This window comes from Notolepis coatsorum, assembly GCF_963971535.1.
Source record: "Notolepis coatsorum genome assembly, chromosome: 7".
NCBI lineage: Eukaryota > Metazoa > Chordata > Actinopteri > Aulopiformes > Paralepididae > Notolepis > Notolepis coatsorum.
Genome location: NC_140171.1, coordinates 43,326,045 through 43,341,396, shown reverse-complemented (window position 1 = coordinate 43,341,396; position 15,352 = coordinate 43,326,045). Strand labels below are relative to the sequence as shown.

General features: G+C 45.1%; 1 protein-coding gene across 2 annotated transcripts in view; it reads right to left on the bottom strand.

Annotated features, from left to right (window-relative positions):
- fggy (FGGY carbohydrate kinase domain containing) overlaps positions 1–15,352 on the bottom strand; it is a 65,569-nt gene that overhangs the window by 46,896 nt on the left and 3,321 nt on the right. The window contains exons 1-2 of one of the 2 annotated variants that reach the window (XM_084319147.1): positions 10,647–10,779; positions 9,922–10,114 (exon numbers count right to left, since the gene is read on the bottom strand). The exons of the other annotated variant lie outside the window; for it this stretch is intronic. Of the exons in view, the coding sequence (XP_084175273.1) occupies positions 9,922–10,104 (183 nt within the window). The 5' untranslated portion in view covers positions 10,105–10,114; positions 10,647–10,779. Of the gene's footprint in view, positions 1–9,921; positions 10,115–10,646; positions 10,780–15,352 lie in introns of those variants that run through there. 2 annotated transcript variants of the gene reach the window in all.

Below are 15,352 nucleotides of genomic sequence, written 5' to 3'. Positions count from 1 at the left end.
AGGGGGGGGGGGGTGCAACCGCGAGGGGGGGGGACGCTCTCTCGTTGTCGGAACACAGTGTGAGAAGAGCATTTATGCAGGTGAACACCAGGAAGGCTGCTGGCCCAGATGGCATAACAGGACGTATACTCAAGACCTGTGCCAACCAGCTGGCCCCGGTGTTCACCGCCATATTTAATCAATCACTGGCGGAGTCAGTGGTCCCTGCCTGCTTCAAGATGTCTACCATCATCCCTGTGCAGAAGAAACCCTCCCCAGCATGTCCAAATGACTACAGACCGGTGGCACTCACCTCTGTGGTCATGAAATGTTTCGAGAGGCTGGTCAAGGACCACATTTGTGCCTCCCTCCCCAGTGATATGGACCCTATGCAATTTGCATACAGGACAAACAGGTCCACCGACGACGCGCTCTCCCAGGTACTGCACAGCACCCTCTCGCACCTTGACCGTCAGAAGGGGGGCTATGTGAGACTGTTGTTCATTGACTACAGCTCAGCGTTCAACACCATAGTCCCCACCAGACTGGTGGACAAGCTGATCGAGCTAGGTCTGAGCTCCGCCCTGAGCGCCTGGGTACTGGACTTTCTGAGCGAAAGACCCCAGGCGGTCAGGGTGGGGGGTCAGACCTCCAACACCATCACCCTGAGCATCGGGTCCCCCCAGGGCTGTGTTCTGAGCCCCCTGCTGTACTCAACTCTACACACACGACTGTGTGGCCAAGTTCAGCTCCAACTCCATAGTGAAGTTCGCAGATGACACGGTGGTGGTGGGGCTGATCTCGGACAACGACGAGAAGGCCTACCGGGAGGAGGTTGAGGTACTGGAACGCTGGTGCCAGGACAACAGCCTGCTCCTGAACATTGGTAAAACCAAGGAGCTGATCGTGGATTATAGGAGAGGACAGCAGGAGACGCACACACCACTGATGATTAACGGGGCTACCGTGGACAGGGTGAGCAGCTTCAAGTACCTGGGGGTCCACATCTCAGAGGACCTGACATGGTCAACACACATAGACACAGTAGTAAAGAAGGCGAAACAGCGTCTCTACCACCTGAGACAGTTAAGGAAGTTCAGAGTATCGGGAAAGATACTCCAGTCCTTTTACTCAGGAGCTGTAGAGAGCATCCTGACCGGAAACATCACTGCCTGGTATGGAAACAGCACGGCACAGGACAAGAAGGCCCTACAGAGAGTGGTGCGCTCAGCCGAGCGTACCACGGGTATTGCACTACCCCCCCTGCAGGTTCTATACAACAAGAGGTGCAAATCCAGAGCCTGCAGGATAATGAAAGACCCTCACCACCCCAATAACAGCCTGTTTCAGCTGCTGAGGTCAGGCAGACGCCTGCGAACCCCAGCTACTAGGACAGAGCGGCTTAGGCTCAGCTTCTTCCCCCAGGCCATCAGAGCCATGAACAATGAACATTGAGTGCTCAGAACATTGAACTGTTCACACACAAGCACACATGAACACACACACGACACGCACACTGTGCACGCTCACACACGAGCAGCCACTTAACACTTTAACATGAGCGGGCACACACTCATGTCGCACACACGCACACTTATGGCCAAAGGAAAGGACACTTTAAATTAGAATAACAGGAACAGTGTATTGCACTACCAAAGCTAACTAGCATGTCCCATATGCTCTGTAAATAACTATGTACAGATACCGAGATGTCACTCCATGTTACCTGTTACCTGTTACTGCACAATGTTGTTTTCTTCTTTTGATTCTATTATATGTACCACTGTATTGCACATCGTTGCGGGCAAGACCACCCGCATTTCATTGTATACCTGTATGCCGTGACAATTAAAACTCTTGACTTGACTTGACTGACTAAGTGCCCGGGAGGGGTAAGGTCATTTTATTAGCGTAGGTTTTCTTTAGCAGCCAACGTTGGACCAAGGGATGGAGGGGTTTCGGATAGACGCCTCGTCACACACCCTTAGCGCAGGGCCCCCCCCTAACGAGGGGCTCTCCCTCGCACACCAACAGGGTTTATGCCAAGAGGAGCGGGTGTTTCCCCCCTCGCTTGGAGGTCGAATTCAATAACGTGTTTTTTTTTTTTGTATTGGTTTTTTAGAAGATTTTTCACATACAGTTACTTACATTACAAAACACACATTGGGACAGAAGGGGGGGGGGGGGTTCCTCCAGTTCATCTATGCCGTCATGCCAGCAAAAACAGATCAAAAAGAAAAACAAGCAAAAAAAGGAAATCTAACCCAGACAGGCACTGCACAGTACTGCACTTGCCTCGAGCCCATTCACATGTAGGCATACATATATATACATATATAATTTTTTTCTATCCAAAGTCTGTCCATACAATGGGGCATTGGGCCTTTAGAAGGATCTGAGAAATTGTAGCAGGAAAGTAGTCCAATAGTGGGGCCCACACATCCTGAAAGGAAGCGTTGTTGCCTCTATGCATTGCACAGAGTCTTTCATGGGGTAGCACACCGAAGATCTCTCTGTACCACATCTGTATGGATGGAGGCCTATCCTTAATCCAGTTTATCAAAATGCATTTCCGGGCTGAAAGCAGAAGTTTATCAAATAGTTTGAATTGTAAGGGTGTCAAATTATTTTCCTTTGATGGGAGTCCCAGTAAAAAAGCTCCTGGATCCTTCTTTATTTTCACCTTGAAAATGTCGCTCAGCTCACGTGCCACTTGGCCCCAGAACCTGGATATACACTTACATTCCCAAAAGTAGTGATAGTAGGTGCCCAGATCTGTTTGACATTTCGAACATAATGGAGATATTGAACGGTCCATTTTGTTTAGTAACACAGGTGTGATGTGTAATCTGTGAAGAATTTTATATTGTGTTTCTCTTAGTCTGTTACAATGTTATATGTTAAATGTTGGGAAGAATGTAGAGGCAGCTAACATATGCAATAACTGGGAAATGAATGTCAGGACCATAAACGGACCAGACCAAACAAGAACGAAAACATCTATCCCTCATATACCAATGCCCTGTCCTGTGAGTCTTGTTTGTCTTGTGGTGGTGGTTGTCTTATTCTAGAAAAATGAGTAGATTGGCTATGCAAAAACGGAACATCATACTGTAAAGAAAAGAAAAGGTTGTTGTAAAATGTGAAGAGGTGATTTTGGAAAAGAAAAGGAAAATGTTTCAAATGTTTATGCAAACTTTCGTAACCACTGAAACAAAATTGTAAATTGTCTATGAAAAAGCGGAATTCATTTTATATGTGAAAAAGTGACTTTGGAAAAGAAAGGGAAAATGTCCATGCAAAAATGTAAAAAAAGTGACTTTGGAAAAGATGTGAAAAATGAACCAAAATAAAGAGTAAAAATACTTCAATTCCACACATTTGCTTGCGTACTGCAATAAATAATGGTTGAGTATGGGCGGTGGCTACAACCATAGAGGGGGGTTAGGTATGCAGATGAGAATTCTTACACGTCAGAGGTACGCGTAAATTCAGAATGGCTTAGTTCAGTGGGGGAGGATCTCGTGACATCTGAACTGGACGAATGCGCCAAAATGAGAATTAGAGACATAGACAGTGTTGGTACAACCCCACATTGCTAGAAAACAATGCAAACCCCTGGAAAAGGCCATTTATAAGATAGTTCCCCTACAGACAAGATACTCACAGGTCTACTATTTGGCCCATTGAAGGACTCCTTACTGTTTTTCGGCAGCGGAGTGACTTTTGCAATTTTCCATAACTGTGGATATACACTTCTCTCAAACATAAATTAAAGATGTGACAAATAGGCACCGCTACAAACTCAGCTGCTAGCTGCAGTAATTTGCCATCCAGATCGTCAACACCACAGGGCTTATCACATTTAATATTAAAGGGGACATGCATTGCTATTCCTAGCACTATTTGGGCAACTTTACACAATTCCTGTGAGTCTATGGAACACCTCTGTAAGGTTTTATATTTCTAATCAAGTACTCAAAAGCATAATTTTTCTCACTTTGGATTTCAGGCTGTGTTGGCCTGGCTCCGCCCATAAGCACTTTGAGTGACAGTCATCCACACAGTCTGCGACTGGCACAGAGAGAGAGAGAGATACTGAGGGGGATACTAATTTATTTCGCCGCGGGGGGCATAATCCTACGGGACAATGCATTGGTAACTTGTTTCAAATGACAATATATACCCTTGATTATTATTGTACGGATCGGAATACGGGCGTGCACGTGGGAGCATGCACAAAGATATTACAGTGATATGCTGCTCCCGAGTCCGACTGCCTGCAAGAGAGAGATAGAGAGGAGAGAGGCACGGAGCCCCCTTATCTCTCTCCCTCTCTCTCGCTCTGCCTCTCCCGTTTGAGGAAGTGTCGGGTTTCACTGTGCGCTACAACCATAGAGGGGGCGTTAGTTATGCAAATCAATGCTATGTCGACGTCACAGAAACCGTCAAATCAGAACAGTTTAGTTGAGTGAGGGAAGATCTTGTGAACTCGAGACTAGACTGATGAGTCAATATGGTAATTAGAGAGACAGACCCATTGATACTAACTCCTATTACTATAAAACAATGGTAAATACTGAAAAAAGCCATTTATAATGCATGACCCCTTTAAATAAGAGATTTTCCACCTCCTTTGCATCAACCCTCCTGAACTCAAAGTGCAAACCTTGTCCTGTATAATCTTTTTTTTTATGATCGACTCTGAACGTTTGTGAATGCAGTGCTCTGTGAATGTGACTGCAGTTACCCTGCTGCTTAATTTTGAGACATTTAATAACCTTTTTATCTCTCCACTATATGTTGTCTACTATATCTACTACCTAGATTATTTGCACTATATGTGTTATTTTGTGATGTGTTGTGTTTCTGTGAATGATTTCAATGAACTGTCAAATGGGCCAAAGATGATTTTTCACCTTGTGTGGACAACAAAACTAGAATTATATTATATTCTAGTTGTAAATGCTTTACTACATAGGTGATCAGCAACAAAATGCACCCCTGATCTTTAATAATTTATAATTGACTCAGTTCTGCATTAACTACATTGTACATACATGCACATACAGCACTTTTGGAACAACTTGGGAATTGGAGTTGGTGCTCTTAATGTACACTGCTATCTCATACGACTTCTCCTTCAGTATTAATTTCTCTATTCAGTAGAACTACCTCACAGCTGACTAGACTCTCATCAGGTGTTCACTCAGTTTGTTTAAATCGTACGTTCAGAATTATTGACCCCCAGGGCCGGACTGGGGAAATAATTCATACCGGGAGATATAGCGCGAAATATAGCCCCAGTCAGGCCACTTTTTAAGCGGGGGGTCCCCCACCAGGATTTTTTTTGTTACAAAGACTTAATTTCCTGCATTCTGGTGAATTTTAGTGCATGTGAATCACAAACTAATGAGCCAACAATTGCTTAGTACAATGTACTGTTATGGACCTCAAATAAAACTGTTGTGGCACTAGCAATGCTACACTCTCCACCTTCAAAAAGAAAAAAGCAAGAGCACAACATATTTTTCTATTTACTATTATAATACAGTTAACCACTCTCTCCTGTAAGGGCCTTTCTTTTTCTTTGTTTTATCCCTCTCTCCTCCACCCTTTCTCTTTCTTCCACTGTCCATCTTGACATCAACGTTAATTGACTTTCGCTCTACTGTATCTCTCCCGAGTCCCTCACTACCTGGCTCATTGCCTGGCTGTTATTCTGCATCTGAGTGCCATCTGCTATTCCATTCGCCGCCTCCGCTGTCAATCAGTTGTATCGCCTGGTCCCGCCTCCACCAATCACAAGCGGCAGCACGGCTCCATTGTGTGTGTGTGATCCGCTGGCCCGTGAGAGAGAGAGTCAGATAGTTCTCCAACTCTGTGGCAGACAGTGAAATCCTGGTTGTTCCCCACCCATCTAGGTTATCTAACTATCGCGCCGCGCCGCCGCCACAACTAGAAACAATCGCCTTGCAAAAAAAATAAAAAAAATAATAATAATAAAAAAAATATATTTTTTTTTAATCTGTGCAGGCTCTGCACTGGATATCCCCACAGATCTGGCTAGTTAGTCATTACATTTTACATTTACATTTAGTCATTTAGCTGACGCTTTTATCCAAAGCGACTTACAAGTTCTGTGCGACAAGACAGCAAGAAGGGTATAACTCTATCAGCTGAGTAACAATGTTCATCAAAGTGTTGCGTGTTACAGTGTAGGTTAGTTTATTAGGACAAGTGCATGACAGTAAGGTTAGTCTGGGTTAGATTTTTTTTTCTTTTTCATTTCAGATAATGGTTGAAGAAGTGAGTCTTTAGTCGACGGCGAAAGATTGGACGGGATTCGGCTGTCCTAACTGGGATGGGTAGTTCATTCCACCATTGTGGGGCAAGGACTGAGAATAGGCGGCTTCTCTTTGATGACCCTCCGGGAGCTTGGATAGGAGTAGATCTGAGGCGGCCAGAAGATGCAGAGCGTAGGGGTCTTGAGGGTGTGTAGTTAGAGACCATTGACCGGAGGTAGGCGGGAGCGGTTCCCTTTGCCGCACGGTATGCTAGGTCGAGGGCCTTGAAGCGGATACGTGCAGCAATGGGGAGCCAGTGCAGGTCCCTAAGAAGTGGGGTGACATGGGCCGACTTTGGTAGGTTTGAGATCAGGCGGGCCGCTGCGTTTTGAATGAGTTGAAGAGGCTTGGTGGCAGTGGCCGGGAGGCCAGCTAGCAGTGCGTTGCAGTAGTCGAGGCGGGAGATGACTGTTGATTGGACGAGGAGTTGGGTGGCTTCTTTTGTCAGGAAGGGGCGTATCCTTCTGACGTTGCTCAGGAGGAATCTGCAGGTTCTGGTTGTCGCTGCGATGTGAGCAGAGAAGTTCAACTGGTCGTCGAGGACAACACCAAGGTTCTTGGCGGTCGGCGACGCGGTCACAGCTGCATTCTCGACTGTGATGGAGAGGTCGGTCAGGGGGGAGGATATGGCCGGCAGGTGGAGCAATTCTGTTTTGCTTAGGTTCAGTTTGAGGTGGTTGGTCGTCATCCAGGCGGAGATGTCGGACAGACAGGCCGAGATCCGCTCAGAGACGTGGATATCTGGGGGAGGGAAGGAGAGGAAGAGTTGAGTATCATCGGCATAACAATGATATGAGAAGCCATGAGACGTGATAATGTTACCCAGTGATTTAGTGTAGAGGGAGAAGAGAAGGGGTCCTAGGACCGAGCCCTGGGGGACACCCGTCCGGAGGGGGCGGGTGGCCGACAGAGTCCCTCTCCATGACACTTGGTAGGAGCGGTCATTGAGGTATGATGTCAGCCATGTCAGCGCAGATCCAGCCACTCCCATTCCTGCGAGGGCCGCGAGGAGGATCTGATGGTTGACTGTGTCGAAGGCTGCAGATAGATCTAGGAGAATCAGGACAGAGGAGAGGCCTTTCGCTTTTGCTAAGTGAAGTGCCTCTGTGACCGCAATGAGGGCCGTTTCTGTGGAGTGGCCAGTCCGGAAGCCAGACTGATTGGGGTCTAGGAGGTCATTCTGTAAGAGATAAGCAGTAAGTTGGTTGGATACAGCACGTTCAAGTGTTTTAGAAAGGAAGGAGAGAAGAGAGACAGGACGATAGTTGGCTATGACGGTGGGGTTCAGGGTTGGTTTTTTTATGAGGGGCGTGACTCTGGCTTGTTTTAGGGAGGTGGGGACCACCCCCGAGTTGAGTGAGGAGTTGATGGTTGCAGTTAGGAATGGGAGGATGTCCGGTGCTATGGTCTGGAGGAGTGGGGAGGGTAGCTGGTCCAGCTGGCATGTAGTCGGACGGTTCGACGTTACCAGTGTCAGGGTCTCGGCTTCTGTAATGGGAGAGAAAGATGACAGAGTGAAGGATGAGGTTCTCGATTCAGCGTTTGGAATGGGTGGGGGTTGGGAGAAAGAGCTGCGGATGTTCTCCACTTTTTCCTCAAAGAAGATCGCAAAGTCTTCGGCAGAAAAAGATGAGGGAGGAGGAGGTGGGGGGGGGGAGTGAGGAGGGAGGACATGGTAGCATGCAGTTTGCGAAGATTCTTGGCAGAGGCCTCGATCCTATGGTGAAAGAAAGAAGCTTTGGCATTAGTAATGGTTTTGGAGAATGTTAACAAGAGGTTGTGATATGTGTCGATGTCAGCAGTGAGGCGTGACTTTCTATACTTCCTCTCAGCCGCTCTCAGGACCTGTCTTTGTTCTCTCACTGCATCCGTCAGCCATGGACTGGGTGGGGAACGGCGGGCAGGTAGTACTTTAGTCACAAAACTAAAGTAATGTAATGGGGCCACGCTTCTGTTTACAAGTCGACAACCTACTCCACAATGCACCCAAAGCAAAGACGTTTATTTTTCAGTGTGTTTAAATGTTTTATAGTGGCCCCATTAATTTTACATTAGTTGGGCTGATTAAGGAGGAGCTGGGTATCCACTGAAGCACAGCATGCATTGTAATGAGAAAGGACTATTCAACAACAGCATCGATGAGTAGGAAATAGAGCTAGGCCCAAAAACAAACCCTTACTCTTTAACTCAATCAGTACCAGACCCGAGGATAGTCGAGTTAACTCGCCAATCGTTCAGCGCCAGACCCGACTATAGACGGGTTTTCATCGTTATTTCTTTTATTCGATATTTTTATTAATTTCTCTCACACGGACCTCTGGGTTACCATAGGGAACCACTCTGAGATTGCCAGAGTAGAGTGCAATACTGGCCGCATCCGGGTAGTGGCAGTATCGCCCACCCTTCAAAACTTTTTGTTTTTGTTTTCACACACGGTGTAAGATTCAAATGTCTCCGGCCGCAGTTTTCTTGTCAGGCAAGTCTAGCGGTTCACTCGATGGCATTGGAACGCGTCCAATACCCCCGATGCATGTGTTGTGGTGGATTATGTTGGCGACACGATGAACACCAATACTGGAAATCGCGATCAGACAATTGGAATATTCTTTTTGGGGTACCTCCTAGTGAAGGTAAGGACTATATGACATCAATCCTGCTTTGATCCAACCATGATTTCACATTGACCGTTGCGACCATGTGTAACGTACTCCAGAACATCTGCCGTTAGTGACGATCAAAGCATCAAAAAACGACCCCCCCCTCCCCTTTTCATGCATTCATGATGAAATATAATACCTATTATATACATTTGATTTGTAAATAGTAGCGTGTCCAGGCGAGCAACGCCAAAGGCTTTTAGTGAAATTCACGTATTCCTCCATAGCACTGTTTTCTGGGATTAGCCAGGATCAACCTGAAACTATACTTATATTCACCACGGTATAACATGCGAACGTATGCATGAAAACATTTATTCTTTTTCACATATTGAACAATAGATAGTTGATGTCAAATGGGCCATAGTATTGTATCCATAGCTATAATATAGAATATAGATATAGCCCTGCAAACACCGCCACTTATCCCTATCTCGTTGGTGCAGTAGGAACTAAGATTGATTGATTGATTGATTGATTGATTGATTGATTGATTGATTGATGCTCTAGGCCTCCGGCGCTGATTGAGTTAAGAACACCTTTTACTAAAGTGTTTCCCAAGAGAGGCAGATTGGATATGAAGTAGCTAAGAACAGCACTATCTGTGACTTTTTCACAAAGCTATGGTTTCATTACAGCACTATTTAGAGAATGAAGTATTGTTGTGCAGTCTCTGCATACTGTGAATGAATGAATGAATGAATGAATGAATGAATGAATGAATGAATGAATGAATGAATGAATGAATGAATGAATGAAAACTTTATTTAACAGATTGCAGAATGGGTACAATACAGTACGGCTCAATACACACAATTGTTAAGGGGATGCAGACCAGAGAAAGACGTTTGTCTTGTCTATATGGGCATGGATTAGGCCTTACATCTAGTGATAGTTGCTTTCAGCTTATTCTAGGACCAGGCTTAGTCTTGTCTAACCTTTATAACATTGCAGCACTTGGTCCAGATCTCGGTGGAGGACTGGACATAATGTTCAGACTGAGGCTCCCAGATGCTGATGGGCTCCTGTGCCGTGCTTTGGAGCTGACCATCTCTGGTGACTAGAGCAGCTCTCACACTGGCAGTACCCACGTCCACACCCAAATAGTAGCATTCTGCCATAGAAGAAGGTCTAGAGAGAGAGAGAGAGAGAGAGATGTTATTGTGCAAAAATATAGTGTAAAGGTTAGTGACAGAAATCACATTTCTTTAAAACAATTTCCTTTTATAATTTCTGTCTTTGTAGTATGACCGTCCTAACTTTATTCGAACAATAACAAGAGTGATAATAATATAGCCTATTCTTCTTTGCAAAACAAGCTACAAAACTAGCAGTGTATACGTATCTACGCGTATTTGCTGTATGTTTTTTAATGATACCGGTCTACTCATTGGTTTTGTACTGTCGATGTATACGTGACTGTCTGCACCAATGTAAGATGCACCAAGATGAGCTCCTGTATTGTACTTATATAATTAAATATTAATTAAATATGTGCACATGTATGGATGCAATCAGGCAAAATGAAGTCAAATAAACAACTAAATTGTAGCTGAATGTGATCCGCGAATTGTTTCATGAATTCAGTTTACTTTACGGTCGAGAAATGATCTAGTGTAATCATGCACCACTGTCTATAAAAAAGTTTAGACACAGAACTTACCCGGTACCGAAATCTTACGTTAGAGCACGGAATGATATACTTTTTTTGTCTAGTGTACTTTGGATCAGTCAGTGCATTTTGGACGAACCGCCAACGGAGCCAAAAAGGGCGACGTCGCTTGTTTCTGGCGACCCTTCACAAACACACACCCACACACGCACACAAACAAACACACGTCTTCTTCCTCTTCTTCTTTTTCTTCTTTTTCTTCTTCTTCTTCTGATTTTTATTGGCGGTTGGCACAAACTTTTTGGTGCATTACCGCCACCTTCTGAAATAGAGTGTGCAGAGGTGGGTTATGCACATTAATGACTAGTGACTAGTACTAGGTGCAGGTTGAAAAAACCCTCAGCACGGAACTAGGCAAAATCTGCATATGGCTCGCTGATAACAAACTATCATTACACATGGGCAAAACAGAGTCCATTCTCTTCGGTTCAAATAACAAACTCAGCAAGACCGACGGCTTCTCAGTTACAGTGGGTGACAATATTGTCACAAGGAAAGACGAAATTACCTACCTGGGTTCCATCCTAGAGGCAAATCTTTCCTGTGACAAAATGGCATCCAATGTAATAAAAAAAGTCAACCAACGAACTAGATTCTTGTACCGGATCTCCTCTCTGGTAAACAAGAATACCCTGAGGACTCTGGCAGGAGCACTCATTCAAGGGTACTATGACTATGCGTGCACCTCATGGTACCAAAGCACCTCAAAGGCGCTTAAAACAAAATTACAAACATCACAAAACAAACTGGTCAGACTACTACTTGACCTGAACCCCAGAACCCACCTCACCCCTGCCCACTTTGCCAACCTAGGATGGCTTAGAGTAGACGACAGAGTACAGCAACTTGCAATGGGCCTGGTCTACAAGATACACTATACGACCGGGGTGCCCATGTACATGTCAAAATACTTCCCAAAGGTCAGTGAATACCACAACCACTACACCAGAGGAAGCTCAACAAATCATGTTAAACCCAGATTCGGCTCAAACAAGGGACTAAACACGTTTCGCAATTATGCCACAACAATGTGGAACGCCCTACCCAAAGCTGTAAAGGAATGTGAATCCCTGCCCACATTCAAAACCGCCCTTAAAGAGCACCTACGGGAGGCTGCAATTCGAAACTGGCCACCGTAAATGCCCAAAACCCCCACCACCTCCTAATAGACAGTCTCCTCCCCACCGCATGTATATATTCCCTCCCCGCCGTATGTATATTCCCCTCCCACCCACCCACCCCCTCCTAATGTACAGTCCCCTCCCCATCATATGTATATACTCTGTCAGGATCTAGGGGTAACAGTACTGTATATTTGAATACCGCCTATGTCACAAATGTATCAGTACTAAATACCTATATGTCCCTATGCCATAAATGTCATGTATGTTATGTATGTCATAAATGTCTATATGAATTGAAAATGGGGGACCCTGATGGAAACAAGACAAACGTCTTTCTCAGGTCTGCATCCCCTTAACAATTGTATGTATTGAGCCGTACTGTATTGTACCCATTCTGCAATCTGTTAAATAAAGTTTTCATTCATTCATTCATTCTACTGACTACTCTAGTCTGTACTCTATATCCTTCCACTCAAACCTGTCCTGTTTAGACATTTTTAAATGCCCCCCCCTGTACCCCACATTCCCTGAGCTCAGTCGTTAACTATTCTCTCACCTCCAGCTTGATGTGGTTTCTCTCCAACCTGTCTTTGAGGATCTGTCTCTCCTGTTGGTATTAATTTGATACAATCCATCAACACATGCTCCACTGTTTCCTGCCTGTTACAGTACTCGCACATACCAGTCTCATGTTTGCCCATCTTAAGTGTGCTATTTAGCCCAATGTGTCCAAATCTCAATCTTCCCTCTTCTGCCCACATCTCTCATTTGCCCTCTGGACATTGTAAAATGCACCTTTAGTTCCTTTATCCCACTCCTACTGCCATTTATTTTTAATTGTACATTATGCTCTTGACTTCTGCCTTGCTGTAACTCACATCTATATTTATTTCTGTTTTATTTGCTGCTTCCTTTGTGAACTTATCCGCCAGTTTGTTCCCCTCCACCCCTATATGTGCTGGCACCCAAATTACATTTACATTTACATTTAGTCATTTAGCTGACGCTTTTATCCAAAGCGACTTACAAGTTCTGTACGACAAGCCATCAGGAAGGGCACAACTCTATCAGCTGAGCAACAATGTTCATCAAAGTGTTGAGTGCTACAGTGTAGGTTAGTTTATTAGGACAAGTGCATGACAGTACGGTTAGTTAGGGTTAGATTTTTTTTTTTTTTTTTTTTTTTTAATTCAGATAATGGTTGAAGAAGTGCGTCTTTAGTCGACGGCGAAAGATTGGACGTGATTCGGCTGTCCTAACTGGGGTGGGTAGTTCATTCCACCATTGTGGGGCAAGGACTGAGAATAGGCGACTTCTCTTTGATGACCCTCCCGGAGCTTGGATAGGAGTAGGTCTGAGGCGGCCAGAAGATGCAGAGCGTAGGGGTCTTGAGGGTGTGTAGTTAGAGACCATTGACCGGAGGTAGGCGGGAGCGGTTCCCTTTGCCGCACGGTATGCTAGGTCGAGGGCCTTGAAGCGGATTCGTGCAGCAATGGGGAGCCAGTGCAGGTCCCTAAGAAGTGGGGTGACATGGGCCGACTTCGGTAGGTTTGAGATCAGGCGGGCCGCTGCGTTCTGAATGAGTTGAAGAGGCTTAGTGGCAGTGGCCGGGAGGCCAGCGAGCAGTGCATTGCAGTAGTCGAGGCGGGAGATGACTGTTGATTGGACGAGGAGTTGGGTGGCTTCTTTTGTCAGGAAGGGGCGTATCCTTCTGACGTTGCTCAGGAGGAATCGGCAGGTTCTGGTCGTCGCTGCGATGTGAGCAGAGAAGTTCAACTGGTCGTCGAGGACAACACCAAGGTTCTTGGCGGTCGGGGACGCAGTCACAGCTGCATTCTCGACTGTGATTGAAAGGTCGGTTAGGGGGGAGGATTTGGCCGGCAGGTGGAGCAATTCTGTTTTGCTTAGGTTCAGTTTGAGGTGGTTGGACGTCATCCAGGCTGAGATGTCGGACAGACAGGCCGAGATCCGCACAGAGACGTGGATATCTGAGGGAGGGAAGGAGAGGAAGAGTTGAGTATCGTCGGCATAACAATGGTAGGAGAAGCCATGAGACGTGATAATGTTACCCAGTGATTTAGTGTAGAGGGAGAAGAGAAGGGGTCCTAAAACCGAGCCCTGGGGGACACCCGTCCGCAGGGGGCGGGTGGCCGACAGGGTCCCTCTCCATGACACTTGGTAGGAGCGGTCATTGAGGTATGATGACAGCCATGTCAGCGCAGAGCCAGCCACTCCCATTCCTGCGAGGGCCGCAAGGAGGATCTGGTGGTTGACTGTGTCGAAGGCTGCAGATAGATCTAGGAGAATCAGGACAGAGGAGAGGCCTTTCGCTTTTGCTAAGTGAAGTGCCTCTGTGACCGCAATGAGGGCTGTCTCTGTTAACCCCACAATCCCACATATGTTCCTATTCCCCTCACCCTAAAAATCGCCTGTGCTATTTCCAAAAATAATGTCCTGTCTTGTTTCTGACTGTGTATGTTTTATACTAATTAATGCACTGCTTGAATCTGACGCTATTAACACCTTGTTTGGCTTGATTGTTCCCACCCAATTGATTGCTAGCAAAATAGCCATCAACTCTCCCATACACTAATAATTTATTACTCACTCTCTTCTTTACCATAATATTTATTTCTGGGCTTATAAATGCAACCACCACTCTGTTACTGGTTGTTTTTTGAGGCATCTGTGTATACTAAAACACACACGTCTATGTGATGAAGGAGTTAAATGTTATTAAAATGGGGGGGGGGGGGGGGGGCATATAAGAAATAAAAGCACATTATATTTGCACTACCTCTACCTCATTCTTGCATTTTGTTTAGCATTTTGTACTTTAGTTTTGCATATTGTATATTTTGTATAGTGTTTGGTCTTTATTCTTTTACTTTGTTCTTTCACTGTCTATACTGTAGCTGGGCTGATAATCTATGATCAGAAGTCATTCTTATAAATTTTTACACACTGTGGACATTATTGATGAAAACAAGTCATGAAAAGATTTAACAAAAATATTCTCTGTGCCTTCACTGTGTGCCTCCACCTTGTTTCATTTATATTTATTGAAGAAAAACATGATTTATTATACTCATGTCTTCATTAAAATGGTTAATTTATTTTACAAACATCAATAATTTTATCACAAAACACTAATAGCACGTTTATTGAATGTGATTTAGCAGAGGTAAATAATAGCCATGCTGATTTCACCGGGATATGGGTACATATATAGTGACAATTTCTAAGAATAGGTTGAATAACATTTTCTAAAACCAGATTGCTATCTGTAGAGTAGGCTAGTCAGCGACAGTTGCTCAGGAGGTAAAGCAGTCGTCTGGTAATCGGAAGGTTCCCGGTTTGATTCCAGGTCCAGCTCCTCCCGGCAGCGTGTCAAAGTGTCCTTGAGCAAGACACTTAACCCATAACTGCTCCCAACAAGCATGCAGGTTGGCACCTTCTTGCACGGTTGCCTCTGCCTTCGGTGTGTGAATATGTAAGTGAATGGGTGAGTTGCCCTTAAGTTGCTCTTATGTCATGCTCAGTTTGGGATTTATTTCTACACAGTAAAATTCG